Source organism: Chrysochloris asiatica, unplaced genomic scaffold, assembly GCF_000296735.1.
Source record: "Chrysochloris asiatica unplaced genomic scaffold, ChrAsi1.0 scaffold00029, whole genome shotgun sequence".
Lineage (NCBI taxonomy): Eukaryota > Metazoa > Chordata > Mammalia > Afrosoricida > Chrysochloridae > Chrysochloris > Chrysochloris asiatica.
The window spans coordinates 2,433,846-2,451,226 of NW_006408547.1; the positions used below are offsets into that span (position 1 = coordinate 2,433,846).

General features: G+C 36.7%; 1 protein-coding gene across 1 annotated transcript in view; it reads right to left on the reverse strand.

The window, feature by feature from the left end:
* Window positions 1–17,381, reverse strand: part of NALCN (sodium leak channel, non-selective) — a 535,846-nt gene that overhangs the window by 287,445 nt on the left and 231,020 nt on the right. Inside the window, exon 11 of the mRNA XM_006846666.1 lies at window positions 9,044–9,211. Within this exon, the coding sequence (XP_006846729.1) occupies window positions 9,044–9,211 (168 nt within the window). The remainder of the gene's footprint in view (window positions 1–9,043; window positions 9,212–17,381) is intronic.

The window sequence follows — 17,381 nt, forward strand, 5'->3', positions numbered from 1 at the left end:
TCAAAATGCGACTGGGGAAGAGCTGCCTCCTCAAAGTAGAGTTGACCGTGATGATGCGAATAAAGTTCCATGCTACGATACTTAACAACAACAACAAATGCTACCAGGGTCCCTTTTCGTTATCACAGTACATTATAAAGCATTTTTTTTTTCTATTTTAGCTTCTATAAACAAAATATAACAATGTTGTTGGTCAGTGCTATCCAGCTCTGACTCAGAGCAATCCTATGCAAAAAGGACAATACAGTGCCCAGTCCTGTTACATTGTGATGCTTGAGCACATTGCTGCTACCATAGTATCAGTCCATCCCATCAGAGGTCTTCCTCTTTTTAGCGAAGCCTCCAATTTACCAAACATGATGTCCTTCTCCAGAAACTGGTGCCTCCTGGCAATACATGCAAAATATGAGAGACCAAGTCTCATCATCACCATCATCATTCTAAGGAGAATTCTGGTTGTACTTTTTCTAAGACAGATTTGTTTGTTCTTCTGGCAGTCCGTGGTACTTTCATTATTCTTTGTCAACATCATAGTTCAAATGCATCAATTATTCTTTAGGTTTTCTTAGTCACTGTCAAATTTCCACTTGCATATGAGTAGACTGAAAATACCATTGTTTGAGTCAAGCACACCTTAGTCCTCAAAGTGGCACTTTTGCTTTGTAACACTTTAAAGAATTTTTTGTTTTGTTTTTTTGGCAATAGGTTTCCCTAATCAATACATCATTTGGTTTCATGACTTCTGTTTTCCATGAGCATTCATTGTGAATTCATGTAAAATGAAGTCTTTTACAACTTCAATCTTCTCTCCATTTATCAAGATGCTATTTATTGGTCCAGTTGTGAGGATTTTTGTTTTCTTTACACTGAGTTGTAATTCACACCCTTGCAGTCTTTGATCTCTATCAGTCAGTATTTGAAGTCTTCTTCACTTCCTGAAAGCAAGGATGTGTCATCTGCTTATAGCCGGTTATTAGTGACTCTTTCACCAATCATAATGCAATGTTCTTCTTCATTTAATCCAGTTTCTTGGATTTTTTGCTCAGTGTACAGGGTCGCTATGGGTCGGACCCGACTCGTTGGCACTTAACAACAACAACAACAATACAGCATTATTTGCTCAACATTCAACTGAGTAAAAGATATAACCTAAAGGTGAATACTTTTCCTGGTTTTAAATCATCCCCCTTGTTCTGTCCTAAGAACTCTCTGTTGTGTCTATGTCTAAGTTCCTTATGAGCACAATTAAGTATTCCAGATTTTTCATTTTTCACAATGTTATTCAGAGTTGGTTATGATCCACACAGTCAAATGTTTTGCACAGTCAATGAAGCCCAACTAAATATTCTTTGTTATCAGCCAAGATCTATCTGACATCAGCAATGGCATCACTTGTTCCATTTCCTCTCCTGAATCTAGCTTGAATTTCTGGTAGCGCTCTGTCAATTTACTATTGCAAATGATTTTGAATCATCTTCAGCAAAATTTTACTTATATGTGACATTAATGATATTGTTCGATGATTTCCACATTCCATTGGGTCATCTTTCTTTGGAATTAGCACAACCAGTCAGTCATGCATCAATCTTCCAAGTTTCTTGGCATGCACAAATGAGTGCCTCCAGTGCTGCATCAGTTAGTTGAAACATTTTAGTTTGTAATCCATCAGTTCCTGGAGCCTTGTTTTTGGCCAATTTCTTCAGTGCAGCTTGGACTTCTTCCTTTAGTACCATTGGTTCTTGATTGTATGCTACCTCTTGAAATGGTTGGACATTGCTCAATTCTTTTTGATACAGTGACTTTTGATGCTTCCTGAATCATTGAGTATTTTGCCCATTTGTTGTTGTTGTCAAGTGCCACTGAGTTAGTTTTGACTAATAGTTACCCTGTATAGGGTTTCTAAGGAGCATCTAGTGGGTTTGAACTGTTGACCTTATGGTTAGCTGTCCAGTGCTTATCTTATAGCAGCACAAAAGGACTCCATTTGGCCCATGTTGTTATTGTTGTTAAGTGCTGTCGAGTTGGTTCTGACCCTTCAATATTGCAAAACATAGTTTGAAATCTTTCTTCAGTTCTTTCAGCTTGAGAAATGCTAAGTGTGATCTTCTCTTTTGGTTTTCTAACTCCAGGTCTTTGCACATTTAATTACAATACTTGATCTTCTCAAACTTCACTGTATTAGACAATATTCCATTGCTGTTCATAACATTTTCAGTAAATAAACATCAGAAGTGGTCTGCCTCTCCTTCTTCATAGTCTGTCTTAGTGTGGACGCTCTGCTGAAACCTGTCCACCATGGGTGACCCTGCTGGTATTTTACATACTGGTGACATAGCTTCCAGAATCACAGCAACTTCCAAGTCACCACAGTATGACAAACTGACAACAAATGGAGGAAAAATAACAAAATAGTAACTAAATGTTAGTTTAGCTCAGTGTCTGTTATATAGCAAGAGTTCAGTGAATTACAATTAATGAATTCTTTATTAATTCTATTATTTATTCTTTCATTAATTCTAATACATTTATTAATAGATTTATTAATTCATCCAAAATTGATGAATTCCAGAAGTAGCTCAATTGTTTTAACATATAGTGTGATTATTCTAAGTGGTAATAACTATACATACAGTTGAAATAAAAATAAAATTATCCTAATGTTCAAAAACTAAGAACAACATTAAATTTAATATTACATACACTGTCTCATAAAACTTCCAATATATAGTATACATTCATAAAAGAAATAAAACACTAAAAACCAATAAACCTATGACTCTTTAATTGTAGTTAAGACTAATACCCCAATATCTATTCTTTCATTTTTCCTGTAAGTAATAAATAACTTTCAGAATTTTAGTCTAGCACATGGCTACACAATGCTATTGTTAAGTGCCACTGAGTCAGTTCTAACTCATAATGACCCTGCATAGGGTTTCTGAGGAGCATCTGGTAAGTTTGGACCTCTGACCTGGGGGTTCAAATCAACCTTGCAGTCCAGTGCATTAACCCACAGTGCCACACTAGGACTCCAATGTTATAGACTGCTTTTCCAAACTCACTTACAACTAGGTGTTAACACAGAACCTAAATTTAGAACAATGTGATGTTGTAGAAATTGATTTATGTATCTCTTGGCATTTTACATTGAATAAACTTGTCCTGGCAGTTGTGGTTGTGGTAGTGTGCTGGGCCTTTAAGAGGTATTCTGTTTTTAGCCCTAACTGGCATTGCAAGGATGCCTGGAGCTTCTAGGAGCACTTTTTTTCTCCTGCCACCACATGCAAAAAGCTAGTTGAACAATGAAGCAAAATAAGAAATGTAGGTGAAGAAATAAACTCCTTAACAATGACACCATTCTAGACTCTAATGGGTTCAAACACAACCACGGTGAGGCTGGTGCAGGATTGAGCAGTGATCTGTTCTGTTGGACATAAAGTTCCATGAGTTGGCACTGACTCAACAGCACCTAAACCAAAGTCATATTAATCCTGCTGAACTGTGACTTAACCTGGAATATTAATGACAACTCTTCTATTCCTCTGGTAGCGTAGTGGTTACGACTCGGGCTGTGAACTGCAAGGTCAGCAGTTCGAAACTACCAGCTGCTCCGCGGGAGAAAGATGAGGCTTTCTACTCCCGTAAAGATTTATACCCTCGGAAACCCTGTACAGGGTCTCTATGGGTCGGTTCCGACTCCACGGCACATAACAACAACAACAACAACTTCTATTCCTACTGTTTATAGAAAACAAATGGTATGACTTGCAGCATAGTCAATGAACTAACAGAGAAACATTTTAACGAGTTGAGAAGATGCATACTTCCCTTATGTAAATTAAAATTTTTAACAAAATATTTAAGGGAAAGTTACGTGAAAATAATGTTGTTCTAATTATGTATAATATCACAGGGTGAAACTCTCAATTCTTCCTGATACAATTGTTGATTTCTGTCCTCAAATGAGAGCATCTTTCTGTCAGTTTAGCTTTCTGAAGAGCCAATACTTAGCTTTACAGAAGCACTGTTAAAACATTCCCACCGGTATTAGTATCCAGAATAACAATCTGGAAAGGCTTCACATTTATATCGGATTTGTCTATTCTCAAACATAAATGATTTAATATCCAATTATGAACAGCTGAATTCAGGCAAGTTTACAGCAGCAACTTTTTACATCAAATCTGTGTTTCCCATTCGTATTAAAACCATATTTAAAAGATTGCCTGAGTACTTTTGAGTCCTATCTTAATAATAAAAACTTCCTGTGCACATCTGTGTAATTCTGAAAAATTAATATTTCATTAGCTCCAGGAAATAAAACTTAACAATTATATCCCATGTGATGATTTGATCCATAGTTTCACAGCATTATATCCAAATACCTAGAAAGGCAAAATCCTATCAGTGCCTCCAACTATGCCTTTGTATTTTGTGTGGGAAAAGTTCCTGCTTTTCACTCTGTCCACTCAATAAAGCTTTATGATTTTGAGTTCTTATAGATAAAGAATCCAAGACAAGCACTTTACAATATTGTGTAATTGATTCCAAAGCACATTTTCCTGGTCACATTTCTAAGTCTGTCTCTTAAAGGTCATTCTGTAGATGTGGAACTATAGGATAATCACTGGACTGGTAACCACAGGATGGCGGCTGAAACCCACCGGCTGCTCCTCGGAAATCCTATACAGGGTGGCTAGGAGTCGACTCAATGGCACTTAACAACAACAACAACAACTGTCAGAACCGACTTGACGTCACTTAACAACAACTGTAAAAACTGTGGTTGATTGTGGAATCTGAAATTCAATTTCTTGGGAATGAGTTTCAGCTCTGCTGTTTATTGGGTATATGGTCTTGGCAAAGTTAAAAAAACCTCTTGGGAGTTCAGTTTATATGTATAATCTCTCCCACAAAATTATTATGAGAGAAAAAAAATAGAATGTACAGAACCATGTCTGGGCATAATTACTTTGGAATATAAGGATCAGAGCACTTTGTGAGACTTTGGTTAACACTTCCCTTAGGGATCATACTACTCTCCATTCATTCCATTGCAGCCACACTGACCTTTGTATATACTGAGCTGTCTTCTCTCAGGACATGTGCAATTTGTGATTCTTTCTGCCTGGAATCCAGATCTTCTGTTGTTCAGATCTTCCTTCATTCAGTCTTTGCTCAAATGTCACCTCTTCAGAGGGCTTCTGAGAACAACTTATAAAAGAAGCACACTCTACTCCATATCCCATATCCGTTCCCCTGCTTCTGTTTCCTTTATAACATTTCTGGTAGCTAGAGTACACATTCCTTTGTGTACTTTCCTGGAACTGCCTTTCTTTCGTTAATTTAAGCTCAATGAAGTGGGAGTCTTGTTCGTCTCCTTCACTCAGTATGTAGGGCAGTGTCTGGCATATAGTAGGTGCTCAGTTAATATCATTTGACTGAATAACACCAATAATTAGTCTCAGAGATAACTGATCTTTTCAAAGCAGCCATTTATTTTATTTCAATATGAAAATATAAAATTTGTTATGGGATCATGTGTTGCCAATAAGTGTATAAGGTTGAGTGAGAGGAAAACTTTGAGAACCAAAAAGGGAGCTCAAAATGAACCCACAGATAACACATCTGTCCAGTTCTCAAATACATGAGTTCTCCATATGTGAATTTTCAAAAATCCTTGACACCTAATTACTACAAGAAAAATTTTTAAATGACCATATATGAGATACAAATGAAAAGCAATTAACTGTTAACATAAATTAAACTGTTTTAAACTGTAATACAGAATCAAAGGCAAAATATAAACTGTAAATTTTGCTATGATGTAAATATTTTTCTATATATATATGGAGTCCTGGTGTGGCATGGTAGGATAAGAGCTGGACTGAAAACCATAAGGTCAGTGGTTCAAACCCACCAGCCGCTCCTCAGAAACCCTGTATAGGATTGCTATGAGTTGGAATGGAATAGACTCGACAGCACTTAACAACAATATGTGACATAATATATAATGACTGGAGTCCTTGTTTGTCACCGTACAATAAGCACTGAGCTGCCAACCACAAGGTTGGCAGATCAAACCAACAAGCTGCTTCTTGGAAATCTTATACAGGATTTCTATGAGTTGGAACTGACTTATGGCGTTTAACAATAACAACTTAATATTTAGACTCATGCATGCCAGTTTTAGATTTTTGTGGGAATAAAATGAAATAACTAATATTATTTTCCTTTATTTCTTTCCAGTCATCTACTCTGTATACAGAATCCAGTGTGGCACTGTAGGATAATGCGCTGGACTACAAAGTCAGTTTGAGCTGCAAGATTGGTGGTTAAAATCCACCAGCCGCTCCTGGAAACCCTGTACAAGTCACTATGAGTCTGAATGGACTCAACAGCACTGAACAACAACAACTCTGTACATGGGCCCTGGTGTAGGATAAGCACTGGACTGGTAACTGCAAAGTCAGCACTCTTAGAAACTCTACACAGGGTTTCTATGAGTCTGAATCAACTCCATGGCACACAACAACAAATTTGTGTGCAGAGTTGTTACAAGTGGGAAGCGACTCAACAGTACTGGGTTTAATGTTTAGTTATTTTTGGCATATATTTTATATCCTTGCTAAATTAGGAATCAAACATATTCTAAATTTTGTTAACTTAATAGGTTCATAAAAAAGATATCTGCTGTTTAAACTATCAGGCATATTTTCCATAATGATTTAAAATGATCTTCTACAATAAGTATTAAATGTCTGTGTTGTCTTTCCGAATCTATACAGCCTTAAAGCATACAAGGACCAGGCCCTATTGTAAAACACATCTACTCATATATCAACAGTCTTAAGCATGTGTGTATTTCTGATCACAGCCATTCCACTTATGTCCAACAACAAATCACAGGGGATGATATCTGAAGACGCTGGAGTAGTGAAAGTTGAGTCATGGTTCTAACATGCGTGAACATGAGAACTCTTCAGTTTGGGAGGACATTGGTTCTTCATTCTTGTGAATTATATTTCATGCCTTTTCCTCCAGGTCTATTAGTTACAAGTTGTGATCTACCAGTTGAAGTTAGTATTGGCTTGAAAATGATAACTTTGTTGCTGTTGTTAAGTGCCATGGAATTGACTCCAACTCATAGCGATCCTGTATAGATAGGGTTTCTGAGAAGCAGCTGGTGGGTGTGAAATGACAACATTATGGTTCTCAGTCTAGTGCTGATCATACAGCACCACATCAGAAGTTCACCTTTTACTACTATAGTAAAGAAAATCAATGAACTTAGAACATATTTTAAAGATTTGGAATTCTGTTTCTCTGATTTACTTCTTTATAAATTTACTGCAATTTTATTCCGTATTGGATCGCTAGTATGGTGCTGTGATATAAATGGTGCTGGACTTCATACCCAAGATCGGCAGTTCAAATCCATTGCTCCTCAGAAATCCTGTACAAAGTTGCTAAGAGTCGGAATCGACTTGATGGGACTGAGCAACAACATTAAGAAAAAAATGCACGTGCTGATACTTCCATGAGAAATGATATAAATGACCACCCTCAGCCAGAAAGATATAAATATATAAATATAAATGATATAAATATAAATGATATAAATGACCACCCTCGGTCAAAAACAACATTTGAGAGATTTTTTAACTAGAATGTTAAATAAGACATTTTTATTATTTGGGCAAAAACTTAGCATAATAAGCACATTGATACACAGTTACAAAGAAAGCAATTATTATTTTTTATTTATTGACTAATTATACACATGATATAAAACATGTCTTATTTTTAGAAAAAAATAATTATCCCATTATTATAAAGCAATAATGACAACATAGGAGTTCTGGTAGAGTAAAGGGTTATGAGTCAAGCTGCTAACTGCAAGGTCAGCGGTTAGAAACTACCAATCTCTCTGTGGCTTTCTGTTCCCTTAAAGATTCATAGCCTCAGAAACCTGATACAGGGTCACTGTGAGTCAGAACCGACTTCACAATACATAACCACTACCATCACCAATGATACTATAGTTATTTAATCATCACAAAGAAAATACCAGATATTTCTAAGTAATTTAAATATTTTTGTTTTGAAAATTTAAAAATAACTAATTGCAATGCATAAATGTATATTAAAATCCTTATTTCCATAATTAGAAAATATATTTAGATTTATTACTAAGAGACAACTTTACTTGGAATTAAATTCATATTTCCCAACATCTTTACGAAGTTAAAAATTTGCTATTAAGCATAGATACATGATACTTACAGGTTTATAAAATGTTATCTTGGAAACTGCATATTAATATAAAATGAGTCCTAGTGGTACAGTGGTTAAGCACATGCTTATTAACCAAAAGATTGACAGTTCAAACCTACCAGTCTCTCCTTCAGGAGGAAGACATGACCATCTGTTTCCATTAAGATCTAGAACCTTGGAAACACTATGGGGCAGTTCTACTTTGTCCCATGGGGTGGCTGTGAGTTGGAATCTACTAGAAATCAAAGGTTTGGTTTTGTGTTTTATGTAAATTTATAAACTGCATGTCAATTATCATAATTACTGTGACTTTTGAAGGGTTTTTAATATAATTGTTTCAATTTACCAAGCCTAAAGATAAAATCCAGTAACAAGGAATTTACATCCAAAGATGTTGGTGCTAGTGAAAGATGAACCAAGATGACTTCTGTGGTTCAGTATGCATGGCTGCCAGAGGTCCCATTGCAGGTTGACACTTACTATGTGTTGTTATACCAGTACCAGTGGCTGATTTCATGTGTGTCAGAGTACAACTGTGCTCCCTAAGTTTTCAGAGACTGGTTTTTGGGAAGCAGATACCTTTCAAATAAGGTAATTTAAACCAAATTCAATTTTTCAATTAGCACCTAAGTCTATTCATTATTTGTAACACCTATGGATTCTTTTGAGTTACTGCACATAATGATCATTATGATTGGTATTTAATCTGAAAAGAAAAAAAAAAAAAAAAGAAAACCTGAGAACAAGTGGGCATTATTTGTCTTACCTGAAAGTATGTGAACTGAGAATGATAGAGGTCAGGATAGACATGAAGGGTAGTTCCAATTACAAGGAGCAGCTCAAATTTGTGGAGGGATGAGCTAATATACCCAGTAAATCCCAAACACCAGATCTTCAGAAGAGCTTCCAAGTCAAAAAGAACTGTAAAAGCCACCTAAAGGAACAGAGAGGCATTGAAGTTGGAATCCAAAACATTTTTTTTCATTTCAAAATATTTTATATATTTATTAGTGCATATATTGCACACACAATTATATAAACAGAGGAGTCCCTAAATGTTCAAGAATGACATCTTATAAAAACCAATTATTGAAATATAACAATTAGCACACTAAAAGTATTTTAAGCAAAGCATGACAAAATTTGTAATATTTGTGAATGGTAATTTTTTATGATCCATTAATTTGATATTATTTGAAAGCCATTTCTATTTATACAACTGTTATATACAATGAAAGGCTATTTTTTATATAATTTATACTTTCTAAAGATAAACTTTCTATAATGCATGAAAACCTAAAATTAAACCCATCACATCAAGTTGATTCCGTCACAAGGAGACCCCGTATGCGACAGAATAGAACTGAGCACCATTAGGTTTTCTCAAATGTAATCTTTATGGAAGAAAATCCCCAGGCCTTTTGCATGCAAGACCTCTTCGTGGGTTTCAATCATCAACCTTGTGATCAATGTTATTGTCTTTGTTAAGTGCCATGCATGGGTTCCAACTCATAGTGAACCTGCATAGAGTTCCTGAGGTGCGGCTGGTGAGTCTGACCTGCTGACCTGGCAGGTCAAACCAACTGTGTGATTAGAGTTGTTAAGTGTTGTAGAGTCAGTTCTGAATCATAGCTTCCTTGTATAGGGTTTCTGAGGAGCACGTATTGGGTTTGAGCTGCCGAACTTGTGATTCTAAGTCTAGTGCTGATACCAGGAGACAAGCCATTTGCACCACCCATGAAACTTCATGATGCATGCAATATATTATAAAACAGCTACTTACATAGTAATAATTGCAATTAAAATACTTCGTCCCCTTATCTGGATCACAGAACAAGCAGAGAAATCAGTATTCTATAATAAGTAACGTGTGTGTAGGTACATATCCACATATGCATCCCTTAACGTCTATGATATATTCTATGAAGTAGGACGCAATGTGATTTGGACATTATGTGAACACCTAGTTTATATAAAGTTTCAACAAATTCTTCTGCTGCCTTCACATTGGCACTCTCAGGCTCACCACTGACTTTCATGTTATGCATGAAAAAGGCTATCTGAAGTGTTGAACCACTTAGAGTTAGCACTAAACTTGGTATCAGGGTCTGGGACTGCTTTTAAGCATCTTGAATGAGCTTCATGCCTTAGAGCGACTGTCAATGTGCTTTTGTGTGTGGTCCTTGAGTTATTATCAACTTCTCCATATTTGATACCAGTGTCTCTGGCATTTTCTTTAGCCTTGTAGCTTTCAGTGGAGTGAATGGTTTTATAGTTTGGAGAATTTGTTCTTTGTTTCTAAGGTTATATCCCTATGTCCTGATATCCAGTTGGGATTTCTGAACTCGATATTATAAGTTGATGGAGTCCTGATGTGGTGCTATAAGATAAGAACAGGAAACCTAACCACAAGATCAGCAGTTCATATCCATTAGCCGCTCCTCAGAAACCCTATATAAGGTGGCTATGAGTAGGAACTGACTTAATGGCACTTAACAACATTATAAATTTATAGAACTACAGATACATTTGCAGTTGGATGTTGCCTGAATGGATGCTTTATATACATACATATATATATATATTCACCACCATTCATCTATCAGTTTGTCATACTGTGGTAGCTTGTGAGTTGCTGTGGTTCTGGAAGCTATACCAGGGACATTTTAAATACCAGTAGGGTAACTCATGGTGGACAGGTTTCAGATGAGCTTCCAGATGAAGACAGACTAGGAAGAAAGAGGAAAAAAACTACTTCCGAATACTTAGTCATGGAAAACCTTATGAACAGCAGAGAAACACTGTCAGATATACTGCTGGAAAATGAGCCCCTCATATTGGAAGACACTCAAAATGAGACTGGGGAAGAGATGCCTCCTCAAAGTAGAGTTGACTGTGACGACGTGAATGGAGTAAAGCCCTCAGGACCTTCATTTGCTGATGGGGCACAACTCAAAATGAAGAGAAATAGCTGTAAGCATCCATTAATAATTGGAACATGGAATATACGAAGTATAAATCTAGGTAAAGTGGAAATTGTCAAAAATGAAATGGAACACATTTTGAATCTGACAACCACATGGTTTACTATGCTGGAAGTGACAAATTGAAGAGGAACGGCGTGACAGGATAATATCAATGTGCCTACGGGGAAGCCCAGTTAATACCACTATTATTCAAATTTACGCACCAACCAGTAAAGCCAGCGAGGATGAAATAGAAGAATTCTACCAACTTCTTGAATCTGAAATCGATCAAACATGCAATCAAGATGTATTGATCATTACTGGTGACCGGAATGCAAAAGTTGGGAGCAAAGAGGAAAGATCAATAGTTGGAATTGGTGATAGAAAGGATGCTGGAGAATGCATGATAGAACTCTGAAAAATCAATGATTTGTTCATTTCAAATACCTTCTTTAGACAGCATAAGAGACGACTATAAACATGGACCTCACCAGATGGAATACACAGAAATCAAATTGACTACATCTGTGGAAAAAGGGGCAGAGTGTGGAACAGACCATCAATTACTCATATACAAATTCAAACTGAAGCTGAAGAAAATGAAAACAAGTCCACAAGGCCAAAATATGACCACGAATATATCCCCCCTGAATTTAGAGATCATCTGAAGAACACATTTGATACATTAAATACTGGAGACCGAAGACCAGAAGAGTTGTGGGATTACATCCAGAACATCATATAGGGAGAAAATAAAAAGTCATTAAGAAGGCAAGAAAGAAGGAGAAGGTCAAAATGGATGTCAGAAGAGACATTCAAACATCCTTGTAGCCTCCAATAATTCTGACTAAGCTCATTTTGCTACTTTATAACAAGGTTTTAACATAAGCCTTGTATAATATCAGAAGAATACTGATTTTGTGTAGGATTGTATAGTGCTTAAGTTATTAATTTCAGAACGTTATAATACCTGCCTTTCAGTTGTAGCAAATGCTTATCCCAAATCTGCACCAGCACCAGATATAATCACTCTACTAACTGCTGCTCATTTGCTTATATGTGTATTTGTCACATAAATTTAATCTCTTTAAAAACAAATTTCTGCTTCTAACCTTGCCAATTTTCTGTTGTATTGTTTGTCTTTCCTACCAGCTTTTGGAGTTGTTGATATTAAAGACATTTATCTTTGTCTGCTACATGTGCTGTAAAGATTTTTTCCCTAAGTCAATAGTTTTGTTTTTGTTTTTAACTCTGGCGTTGTTAGTTGTATAACGACTTTAGATTTTAGATGGTCATGTATGCTTATCTTTAAATGTAATGAATTTTTTTATCTTTCATATTCAAAATAGAATATTAAAATAATTAATATCAAGTCTTTATTTAAGAACATGCTATGTTTTTTTATTTATTTGCATTCTGTTCTGTCTTCATCAATGAGATTTCCTCATACAGATCTTATTATTTAATGATGAAATTTATTTCTTGTTGCAGACCGTGTAGGCCTGGTCAGAGGTTCGAGGCCCTATAGGCCCGAGTGTAACAAATGAGGCCACTGGCAGTCAATAGCAAATTGTTTTTCATCTTAATATCCAGTTATATTTATTAATTTAATACATGGAGCCCTTGATAATCCACAGATAACTGTGATATTTTCCTAAAGCCGAAGACTGTAAAGGTTGCAAGGTCAAGCCTTTCTCCAAAGGATTAACTAAAAATATCTTAGCTACTTCTCGGTTCTTTGTTCTATAGACAGAGAACCCATTCTCCCTAATCCCTTTTCCAGGTGCAGCCCATTCACCTGGGCGTCTCTCATCCTCCTGCAGACCTGGCTCAGGAAGCCGAAACAGTGGGACTCCGCCCAAGCTTTTATCCTTACCTCCCCCAACTGAGCTCAGGGACTATAGATATGTTAATTGAGTCTGAGAAACCAAGCTGCCGGCCTGAGATTCGAACCAGCGAAGTACGATGTAAAGTTACCTGAAAGTCTGGAAAATTACTGATGCTAGTTGTATCCTGTTTTAGTCCCTCCCAGCTTGGTGTGAAGCTCCTCCCCTAAATAAAACAGAGGCCCAGGCCTCCCCAAGTGTGCATTACAGGTTGGAGGGCATGCAGTAAAGATTGCAGGGCAGTAAGTTGTTGCCTGCAGAGGCCACGATGCCTGTAGTCCCAAGTCTGCCCACCAGTGATGTATCCACCCTGGCTTTGGGGTGCCTCATTGTCCCCCTCCTTCTTTCTGTCTGTGTATTCTTTCGCTATCTCTATCGCCACTGATCTCCCCTCCTCGTGAACCAAACACTCATGAAGAACACAACTATGTCAAGGTCAGTCCCCAACAATTTCTGAAGATTCAATACCTCAGTCATTAATGTAAATACAATCTTCTTTATTTTTATTATTACCATTTATATGGTAATAATAGTTCCAGTAGGGAGAAATGCTATTGATTTTCCTATATTGATCTTCTATGCCCATCTCATTAGATTCTTTTATTAATTCTAATACTTTTAATAAAGTATCTTAGCTTCCATAGAAATATGGACATTTTACCTGCTAATTAAGATAAAATTTCTTTTTACAGTTAGTTATATTATTGCTTTACTGCAATGCAGTTATAAAGCAGCATATGGAATAATGAAGTGGTAATAGCAGGAGTTAATAATTTATCTCTTATTTACAATGATGGAGTTACTTTAGTATTAGACACTTTGTATAATGACGAATGATTACAACCATACTGAAAACCTTACTTTCATTTCCAGTTCATGTACAGGGATTTACAGGGGAAGAATCCTTTTAGTAGGTGATGGTGTGGCGCTGTAGGTTAATGCACTGGACTGCAAAGTCATTTGAACCACAAGGTCAGCAGTTCAAGCTCAGCAGATGCTCCTTAGAAACCCTATACAGGATCATTATGGGTCAGAACCACCTTGAGGGTGCTTAACAACAACATAGCAAAAGCTTCATTATGTTTTTTCTGATAGGCTTCTTATGTTGTCAGTTTGGTAACTTACAATTTACCAGAAATCACCACTGACTTTTTATATTTTCAAAACCTCTATTTAGAGTACTTTTTTTTTTTTTTCCAGAAAACATTTTGCTTTGGATCTGTTAGGGTACAGTTGTTGCCAAGCACTAACCAGTTGGTTCTGACTCAGTAACCTTGTATAGGGTTTCCTTGTAGTGACTGGTGGATGTGAAATGCCAACCTTGCGGTTCAAACTGACCTTGTGGTCCAGTGCTTATCCTACAGCACCACAATAGAACTCTGTCAGGGGTACTGGGAGTGGTGGTCATGTACCAGGGAGTTGGTTCCGACTCATAGCAACCCTGTAAAGGGTCTCCAAGGCTTTAAATCTTTATGGGAGCAGAAAGCCTCATCTTTCTCCCGCAGAACAGCTGGTAGTTTTGAACTGCTGACCCTGAAGTTAGCAGCCTGATTTGTAACCACTATGCTACCAAAGCTCTTTAGGGTACTAGGATGTCTGGAAAAAAAAAAAAAGGCACATTTTAAATTACTTTCTTGGCTGAGGTTTTTAAGACTATGAATATAAGTGATTCTGAAATCCCAGTCCCATGACTTCTTTCACTGACGTGCAGGCTCAGTGGAAATCCATCTCGGTTCTGCCTTTTCACCTTGTACAGGTTTAAAGCCTGCTCTTCTATCCTAAGTACTGTTGTTATGTAACTGTTGAGGTGTTTCTGACTCACAGTGACCCTGTATTGGGTTCTGAGGCTGTAAATCTTTGTGGGAACAGCTAGTGGGTTTGAATTGCAGACACCAATCTTACAAAGACATGGATGTGCTCACCTTTATTCTCAGCACAGGCTTTAAACTGCAAAGTTCTAGGTGACAGGGACATGCAAAGACCCTCAGGGTAGCCACTGCATTGGTGTCCACCTCACATGTTAGCCTCATATGCTGGCCTCCTGTCATATTTAAGTTTTGTCTTGACAATGTTTTACATTTTGCACATTCTATTACACATTTAATACTTTACATGCCACTGTGTGTAAATATTTCCTATAAACAGTATACTATTTTGTTTTTATGTATCTGTTCTTTTGGGTTTTTTGGTTTTTGTTTTTTGGTTTTTTTTTTTTGTCTTTTCATAGGAAAATTCATCTGACTCACATTTAATGCTCTGAATTTAGTTTTATGATCTGTGTTGATTATATCCCATTGCGACTTCCATGGTTAATCTTTTCTGGCTTTGCTAAATTTTCGTTAATTTTTTTCTCCTCTTGTTAATTTGCACATTCTATGAATTGCAGCATTCAACAAATCTCTGCTTTTCTAATCCAAAGATTTATTTCCTGTCATTCATTTTAGTATTATTATGTTAAAATTGATATCAGCTGCCACACAGATCTACTTGCCTATGCATTCCTCACATCCCTGACAATCTTGAGATTACAGTTGTTGTTAAGTGCCGTCCAGTTGGTAGTGACTCATAGCAAACCTGGATAGGGTTTCTGAGGAGCCACTGGTGAGCTTGAACCACCAACCTTGTGATTCAAACTGACCTTTTGGTCAAATGTTTATCCTACAGTGCAACACCAGGCCTCCTAACATTATAGTACATTTCTGCAATTTCACTCCATACTAATACTCATTTTTCCTGAACCGTGCTTTTGCTGAGATGCCTTATAATCTTAATTACAGCTGCTTGAACTATAATTATTTCTCTTTCTTTGACAGTTTTATCAATTTTAATTTAGATCCAAAGTCCACCAATTTTCTCTCCTTTTCTTCTCTCATCTAGTCATCCGGCTTGTAGTTTATATCTGTTGCACCTATTTGGAGCAGTTGTCTTAAATAAATATTCTCTAATCCTTTCATGAGCCCTGGTATGGTACTGTGGGGTAAGCACTGGACTGCTACCCATAAGGTCAACAGTTCAAATCCACTAGACAATCTGGGAAGCCCTATATAGGGTCACTGTGAATCAGAACCAACTGAAGGGGGCACACAACGAAATCCTTTCATATATAAAATATATTGTTAACACAGACAGATGGGTATTTGGCTGTATAAAGATTCTTGAGTTAAAGTGATTTTTTCTTGTGGTTCATATACTGGTTCATTTTCTTCTGCTTTCCAATAATGTAAATGAGTTGTCTAATATGCACTGTTTCTATTGATTTTGTAGGTTATTTATTCAGTCTTAAAACATTTTTTTCTTAATAATCTAGGAAGTCCAGGAAGTATACAGGACGGGACTTTTTTAATCTGCTGAGATTCAATAACTCCTTTCAGTGCACAGACTTGTTGTTTTCTTCAGTTCAGGAAATTGTCTTCACACTTTATTACTTTGATTCTATTTGGTCCTTCTCTTTCCCTAGGGATACTTATTATATCCACCAACCAGCTTTCACCCTTGTGATTTCTACAAGTTATTCTTCCACTCCATCTTCCAGAGTAATATTAGCTTCTCAACAGTGATGATGCTTTTTTTCCAAGATCCCATTTTGAAATGTCTAATAAGTTTCAGAAGATTTTTTTCAGCGCCATAATTGCTTCTCCTTAAAAATTTAAAACAAAACAAAAGTACTGTCTCCTCTATAAATTCCACTTGTTTTGGAAACTCCCTTCAAGCTCTGATTCTTCTTGTGTGAGAAAAATTTTTGTTTGCCTGTTTGTGGCTGTACGCTTTCTATTCTTCTAATGGTCCCTTGGAGTCCCAGTATGGTGCTGTAGGATAAGCACCAGACCAAAAGGTCAGTTTGAATCTAAAGTCATTCGTTCAAACTAACCAGCTGCTCCTATACAGGGTCATTATGAGTTGGAAATAACTCAATGGCACTTAATGACAACAATAATATTCTCTTGGTTGATGAAAAATATTGTCTACACCATGGACTGCCAAAAGAACAAACAAACCTGCCTTACAGAAGTACAGCCAGAACGTTGTTTAGAAGCAGAGATCGTAAAACTTTGGACATGTGGTCAGATAGGACCAATCCCAGGAGGGCATCATGTGTGCTAAAGTATATTGTTGTTGGTAAGTGCCACTGAGGTTGTTCAGATTCATAGAGACTCTGTATAGGGTTTCTGAGGAGTGACTGTTGAGTATGAACCACCAACCTTGTGTTTGGCTGTCCAGTGCTTATCCTATAGCACTGCACCAGGGCATATAA